This window comes from Telopea speciosissima, chromosome 1 (assembly GCF_018873765.1).
Source record: "Telopea speciosissima isolate NSW1024214 ecotype Mountain lineage chromosome 1, Tspe_v1, whole genome shotgun sequence".
Taxonomy (NCBI): domain Eukaryota; kingdom Viridiplantae; phylum Streptophyta; class Magnoliopsida; order Proteales; family Proteaceae; genus Telopea; species Telopea speciosissima.
Window position 1 is genome coordinate 36,368,603 of NC_057916.1, and position 8,121 is coordinate 36,376,723.

The 8,121-nt window shown below is 37.4% G+C and overlaps 1 protein-coding gene across 1 annotated transcript; it reads right to left on the reverse strand.

Annotated features, from left to right (window-relative positions):
* LOC122670047 (thermospermine synthase ACAULIS5-like) lies at positions 1-3,039 on the reverse strand. Its single transcript, XM_043866999.1, has 10 exons — positions 2,659-3,039; positions 1,939-2,005; positions 1,752-1,846; positions 1,558-1,660; positions 1,339-1,427; positions 1,096-1,252; positions 928-1,003; positions 754-812; positions 455-591; positions 1-356 (listed from the first exon to the last, which is right to left on the reverse strand). The coding sequence occupies exons 1-10, from the start codon at positions 2,820-2,822 to the stop codon at positions 266-268; spliced, it is 1,038 nt and encodes a 345-aa protein (XP_043722934.1). The 5' UTR covers positions 2,823-3,039; the 3' UTR covers positions 1-265.
* Between the last annotated feature and the right edge of the window lie 5,082 nt (positions 3,040-8,121).

Here is an 8,121-nt window from a genome sequence, read left to right on the forward strand (position 1 = left end):
TGTCTGTAAGTTCTCTCAATTTGAAGTAGGGATCAAGTAATTACCTTAAAATTTTGAACATAAACAAGCCATTAACAGTGGACTATTGTGTAAAATGCGAAAACTTATATCATTGGGTCTGCTATTGCATCTTTCCATTCAAGTTTAAACAGCACAAAAATTTGGAAGGGGGAAAAGGGGAGGGGGGGTGAAGGATGATAAAGCAAGAAGGGCAAGGTTCAGTATTTGGTCTGTGTGCTTCTGTTGGGGTTTCCTTCGATCTCTCTTAAGAGTGATGGTTGGATTTGTGAGCAGTGCCATGGCCATAGATGAACCTTGCTGTTCCTTCTGTGTATACTTGAGTCTCCTTAGCTAGTCTGTCAATACATAGATCAATACATGTATTAGAAGACAACAAAAGACAGGAAGAACTTGCAGTAGCAAAAGCAAAGAAGCAAAAACAAAGGCGACTCACGTTTTTCTAACACCTTTGCTCAAGATTGAATTTGACATGAAAGTGTTGCCATCAAGGTATCTGTTCTCCCCCTTGATCCTCTGCTTGATTCTGGCATCTAACTCTTCAGCATCTGCTGTAAATGGCGAATCCGATGCCTGCAACTCCCCCAACCATGTCAAGTTCAGTGACTACTAAGTTATTACTTAAGCAGTTCTGGATTTAAGATTGAGATACAGTGCTGTGTTTTCTCTAGTTAATATTGCTGAGAACGATTAAAAACAGAGGAAAGAAGAGATCAAGATCATTTGCTAGTATACCATGACCCATCCCCAAGTATCAGCATAGGAAGGAATATGAGCCGAGTAAGGCACAACATCTGCAAATAGAAGCAAGCCATCCAATTTGTCAGACTTAAGGACTCATGTAATGTCACTGAGAAGAGAAGGCTAAGATATAAGGAAAGACAGGAATTGGCCTGTGAAGTTACTAACATTTGAAAACCTGTCTTATGGTGTTGTAAATGCAAGAGAAAACCTCAGTATGGCTAAACACACCAGCTGGCCCTGCCTGCAGAAACATAGAACAAGAATCATATTAATTCCCAGACTCTGTTTTGGAGAGAGGAAGTCTCTTCTGTGTGTGGTGCTTGGAATACAGACCTGAGTAACGAAAATGCCACCCTCACTGAGTCTAGGTTTAACAGTGGATTCATAGAAGGATTTAGTATAGAGTTGGTAACAAGGCCCTCCTTCTATGGGATCTGCCAGGTCCCCTATGATCACATCAAAATAATCTCCTCTTTTCTCAAGCTCAGCCCTGTTCCAAATTCAAGAAGAATTTTATCTTATTAATAACACAAATAGTACTAAAATAAAGATAAACTAACAAAGAAATTTATGAACCTGGCATCATTGATAACAAGGTGGAGCCTTGAATCACAGAAAGCTTCTCTGTTTACAGCCAGGTATGACTTGCAGAAATCCACTACTTCCTAAACCACAATAAAGCAAACAAAAGCATTTGATGTAAAGAATAAGTATACACATATAAGCCTTAAAGATAAAAAGTGAGAGAAAGGAAGAATTGAATCTCAATCTATCAAGAAACATTAAGAGGGTTACCTCATCAATGTCACACATGACCACATTCTCAACATATTTGTGTCTCAGGATCTCTCTTGCAGTGGAGCCTTCACCTCCTCCCATAATAAATATGCTCCTTGGACTGAGTACAGAACAACCAGACCCCTGTTTTATTTTTATTCACATAGTAATATTTTAAGTTTAAAGAGAAGTGTGGAAGGGGGAGAAAGTACTTTGGGTGGTGAAGAAGTGCTGGATGAACAAGTGATTCATGGTAGATGAATTCATCTATCTCTGTACTCTGAAGCTTTCCATCAATGACCAAAGCCTACGGTAGAAATTCAGAGAAAATTAAAGACTCAATTAGAAAAAGAATAGATGAAACATTAGGAGAAATTAAGAAAAAAAAATAGATGAAACCTTTCCAAAGGGCTTTGTATCCAAAAGTGCTATGTCCTGGTACTGACTAGCCCCTGTATGCAAAATACTGGTTGGTTGGAGCAAAAGAGAGAGAGAGAGAGTTAGACATTGCATTTGCAAGTATTAAAATACTTCTTAGTGCCTAAATAAATCTTATTTTCTATTAATCTTGTCTACCTTTTACCTGACCATGCTATTGAATACAGTTATTACCTAAAACAACAAAAAGTAGCTATTGAATACAGCAAGAACTAAGAACTAAGCTTCTTTTAAGCCTTCTAATGAGATGGGGTGATAAGAAAATGAGTTATAAATGCAAGAAAAACCACCATTGCGGAAAGTTCCCACTTTGTTTTGTCTCAATCTGACCACTTGAAAAAGGTGTTTGCTTTCTTTTTCCTTATTGAAGCTTCTCCATGATTTTGTCTTAGAGAACCTTTTCAGTAATTTTTTTTTTTTCTTCCTTCTTCTTCCTTCCTTGTTTTTTTTTTCCCCCTCTTCCCTCTAAAGAAGAATAATATTTTGATTGCTACAAACCATGATCACCAAACTAGAACCTCCAAAAGGAAATTTCTCAGTGAAGAGGGAAGGGAAAGAAATATATTTTGGTTCTTGAGTATGAGTAATTAATCTCAGAGATGAGAACACTGAAAGGAAGAGAAGAAGAAAGGAAATGGAAGTACCATTATATTTGAGGAACTATGTACAAAAATAACATACCTATTGAGAGCAAAACACCATCTCAAGTCCTGCTCAATCTCTTCTTCATACCAACAACTCTTCCTACAGCCACCCTGCAATGCATAGTGGCCATTTCCATGAACTCCATTGCCATTGCCATTTCCATTTCCATTGCCATTAGAACCAGAAGAGATATCACCCATTTCTTGCACTTCAAAGTTCAAACCAAAGGAACAGAGAGACACAGAGATGCACTCAGAGCTTCAGAGAGAGAGAGAGAGAGGTGTTGTGGTTGTTGTGAGTAATGGAAGGGTGGGGGGGATGGCGTGCAGAATATAAGGAGAGGTGGTGGCAGGGAAATCAAAATGTGGCTAGAAAACCAAGGGAATTTGAAAAAGAAGGAAAAATACACTTGGATTTTCTCTAAACTCAAAAAGGGTAATAGAGTTATAGAGAGAGAGAGAGAGAGAACGAGATGGATTATAGAGGTTGGTGACTCTGATGATGACTGGTTCTCATGACCTCCTCACCTCCTGCTCTTCTTCCTCATTCTTCTCTACAAGTGTGGCCCTGGGCCAGAAAAGGGGGGGACCTTTGCACCCATTAAAGAGAATCATCAACAATCATTTGTTATATTAACAACAAAAAACTCTGGCCTAGCTACTACTGCCCCTGCATGCTTCCTTGTAAGCAGTTTAAGGCTACAAACTGTAACATTTTCGAGGCCAGTAGGCCACCACCACCTCCTCCTTTACAGTTTTATTACATGGGATTTTAGAGTTTAAAACTGAGTCAATTTATTTTTTGGAATTTGTTTTAGTTATTCTTTTAGGGTATTAAATTCATTCCATCAATCTATTAGGGTTGTCTGGATGGGCATTCAGACCAAACATGACATGATGATCATGATGGACATGTACAAAACCGGGGGCCCCTAGGATTTGATGGTTCAAATCTGTCTCATCCGCTAGTCTGTAAATATTGATTTTTCAAACTTCACGTTTGTCGAAGGGTATTATGGGTAATTAAATTTTCATGTTTAAGGGGTGGGTCTCGTTGTAATGGTACAATTGCTCCATGACGACTTTATAATCACAGGTTTAAGTCAACAAACAATTTCTCCGTAAAATGGGGGTAAGCCCTAGAGGTGGTTATGAATGGTGAGAGATTGATCCTGATGGATAAATGTCATTGGAGAGGATCCGGGCTCTAATGGTAGTGAAAGATCACGAAGCTTACAAAATCTTATGGTGAAAGTTTTCCTACTCTATCCATGTGTGAAGATGTAAAACTCAGTCCAAAATTTAATTTCTGTTTTAGGATTAATCTTCGTTTAAACATGCAGGGTTAGTAAAAGGATTTTAAATGTAAATCGAAATCGAATTAAACCAATTAAATCGGAATCGTTAAGTCATTTAATAAACGATTTGGTTTGATTTTAAATCATTTAACTGTCAGTTTTTTTGAACCGTTTACAAATTGTTAATCCTATTATCTTTAAATTGATTAGATCATTTATACCAAGTCTTCACATTTTGATAAGAGAATTTAAAACAAATATGCAAATATGCAATCAAGAAAAGATTTAAAACTAGGAAATTATTTAAGAACCGTTAACAAACTGTTTAAGAACTTACTACCTCAAATCGGTAATAAAACCAAGATCAAAACAGTTTCAAATTCAAAAACCGAATTGTTTAGTAAATGGTTTCGATTTCACTAAATTGAATGGTCTATAAATGATTCAATTTTGGTTTCTACATAATACACCCTAAACTCAATCTAACTTAATCGCATACCCGAACTCCTGAAGCCAAGCTGTTTGACATTCTTATTGTTTACAATAAGTTGTCGGATTACATGATATAAAAAAGACAAAATAACATTATGAAAAGGACAAACTGATATGAAATTGATGTAAACTTGAAAATAAATAGACATACCCAATACGTGAGGTTCCCACCATTGCAAAGTCTGAGAGGCTCATAATGTAGAGCTCTCATCCTCCCCAATGACATTTAACCACTATAGTCGATCTCTCATTATTGTGAACCACACCCCATGGATGGTGGGAGATCGATTGAAAAGGATCTGAATTCCCACCATCATCAGGGAATGCGATTACAGTATTACGTAGTTCTGCACCAGTGGGCTTGCATATTGTTATGACGAGATCTGGACGTACTGATCTATGGTTGAACTGTCTTGCAAAACAGCAAACCCTGACTGAGCAGTGCCGGTCTGAGCCAGCGGAATAGGCTTCGATGACAAAGTTAGATTGCACACCACAGATAATCTCAAAGTTGGAGGACCCGAGCTAAATCAATCCCCCTTTACCTGGGTGATGTCTAGCTATTTATAAATTCTAAATCATAGACCATCATAGGCTTTTCGTCGATGCTAGACCATTACTCCGATCTACAGAATGCATGGGTAGAGCTCTGCTGGTGTGGACACTTGTCCCGGAGGGTCATGCGTCCAACTCACGCAATGTGCATGACATGGATGAAACGATCCAATCCCTATCGCGTGGGCTGGTCGATGGATACCCGAAAGTCGGCTCTGTCATAATTATATCGACCCGTTCTTCGTTTGTAGTTTCGTATGAGTGGCCTCGTTATATCGGTCCATTTTGATCCGATCTTCAGCAATTCAGGTCGGCTCAACTTGTCTGACCTTCGTGGATGCCACGTGTCAATGCGCCAATGGCCAGGTAGGAACAGGTATATCACATATGTAGAGTGTATTAGAATATAATTATAATTTTACCCCTAAATCTCCCTTAAAAATGGGTCTTATGACATTTTACTTCTGTTCTGCATCATGTAATCAATACGGTATCGAAACATTATTGAGGTCGATTACTTGCAAAATTGATACATATCGCCCGATACGATGCCAATACTTAAAACTCTGGTTTTATGGTGTGAACCGGGGAAAAAAGAAAACGCATAGTGATAGTACTTTAGTACTCCAGCACTAAACTCAGTAGTGGATAAAAGTTAGGAGGATTGTCATGATGTGAGAGGATGGAGGAGAATCGAAAAACGATGATGATGATGATGATGACCATGTCCATGAATTTCAATGAATATATACGAAGAAGATAATGCAAATGGGTATTGATGGTCGGAAGATTAACTATTAAGGTGGTGTGAGAGAATAAACGATAAAATATGATGATGCATGGTTGCAAATGCACCCAATTCCTCTTACTCTTACTGAAGATTTTTTTCAATTTTTGGGGAAACTCTGCATTTGATATTTGAGAGTTAGAGAGATTCTTTGATTGATTTCTTGGTTTGAGAGTGAGAGAAAGAAAGAGAGAGAGAGGCGTGCGGTGGGCATCATCATCATATTCTCTTCACCAAAGATAAACGGCGTGCAATGGCAGGCGCAATCATCATCACCGGCACCATCACTCTTATTATCCGAGAAAAATCTTTAAAAAAAATAATAATTAAAGATTACCGTTTAAAACCCAAGCACACTAGGATTCCAAGAATTAGGATCAGATTGGTTGATTTCGATCCCTATATGGAAATTAGGGTTAGAGTCAGGATGTCAATCGATCACACTTACGGATGTGAATGGATATTCAAAAATCTATATTCCATTCGTGTTTTTGTGTAGGAGAATCCGAATCTATTCAAAAATTAATCAAATATGAATATGATAATTTCTTTATCTAATTTGTTTAGTAATCTTACAGTAATAAGATTATGTTATCTTATTAAATTTTTATTTTTTTATTTTTTATTTTTATGATTTTATTAGTTAAGATAATGTGATTTTTTAATTTTTTAGATTTTCTATTGGTTTATATATATTATTTTATGCACCAAGATACATGGAATCACATATCCATTAGACTAAATACATGTTAAAATTAAAAGTAAAAAACGTAAGAAAATCAAAGATTAAGAAGAATAGAAGAAAGGGTAGTTGTTAAACTCTCAAGTCTCAACCTTAACCCCTCATCAACAAAACGGTAAAGATGTCAACGGCTAGTCGAAAATTCGTATTTGATCCGCGTTCATATCCATTTAGGAGAATCCGTATTCAAAAAATGCTATCTGAAAACTATCCGAATCCATCCGAAAACTAAATAGGATATTATCTGAAACCGTCCGAATATAATCGGATATACGAATATGATAATATCACTATCCATCCGAATTCGATCCATTTACATCCTTAATCGGATTGGGTTGGTTTCGATCAAACCTAATCAGTCCTCACCAATTTAAGGTCTCGCACTATTTTCATTCGTTTAAGTAATTGGGTCTCGTAGGTCAGATCATGGATACATTTCTATTTGATCGATCAATTACCGGTCTATAATTGGATTAATCGATCTATAACTGGTCGGTTATTGGGCCGTTCTGATCGAACGACCATCTGATCACTACCTTGTTGCATTAGGAATGCCTGATTATTAATGTCGTTAAAATCTAAAATTATAAAAACCCTAAATCATCTATGCTTTTAATAAATGTAACGTGGTTGTGTGGAGACTATATGCATGTGTATTGTGTGTGTAAATATGTGTGCAAGTCTCATGGGATTACATGGGACCTACAAATGGTGATCTAAGATTAGCATAAGCATGACATGTGAAACTTTTAAAAGAGGTGGATTCCAAAGAGTGTGTTTCAAGAATCAGAATCAAATCGGTTGAATCGGTTGAGCTGAATCTTGATTCAGGTTAACCATGAGCGGTTAAGGAAGCCCCTTTTGACGTGGTAGTTGTTGTTAGTGCAGTAGAGTGATGGCCTAAGTCCAGGGAGAGGTTGTTTCTTCAACTTTAACATCCCCCCTCCTCACAAGCATGTTTGCCAGAAAACCTGTAGGGATTGAATAATACTGGGTTTCAATGGTTCATATCAATTCTGATGAATTCTAACTGATTCCAAATCGACTTAACTGGATCAATTCCGAGTTTAATAACCTTGGTAAGAAGGTTTTCTTAGATTGAAATCATACAAGCCAAAGTCCAAACATGAAATGAATTAAACAATCACGGTTTTAGGCATGGCATTGGTATCGGATCAATAATATCAATCGATATTGACTATGACCGATATCTATGGTATCTGACTGATACGGATCGATTGATACAATATTATCTTTTTTGTAAAATAAATATTTTTTTTCTTTTGTAGAAAAAAGTATATTATATTGATATAATAGAATTACATCCAAGTCAACAATGCAGCCTTTTCACATAGGAAATGTTTTGGGGGAGGGTGAGAGGTGACAGGGGGCTGTGAGCTATGATGATGGATAGATATGGACGGATGGGGGGAGTGAATGGACTTATTGATTCACCCACCCCCCACGCCCAACCTTGCCCGGGTACTTGGGTAAAAAGTTAAAGGATGATGACCCATAGGCCCCCACCCTAACCCCTAAAGCCCCAACCCGCACTACTCGGTTGGGGGACCAAGACAATATATTCACCGCACCGGTCTAATCATCTAATTTCTAAGGCGCTAATGA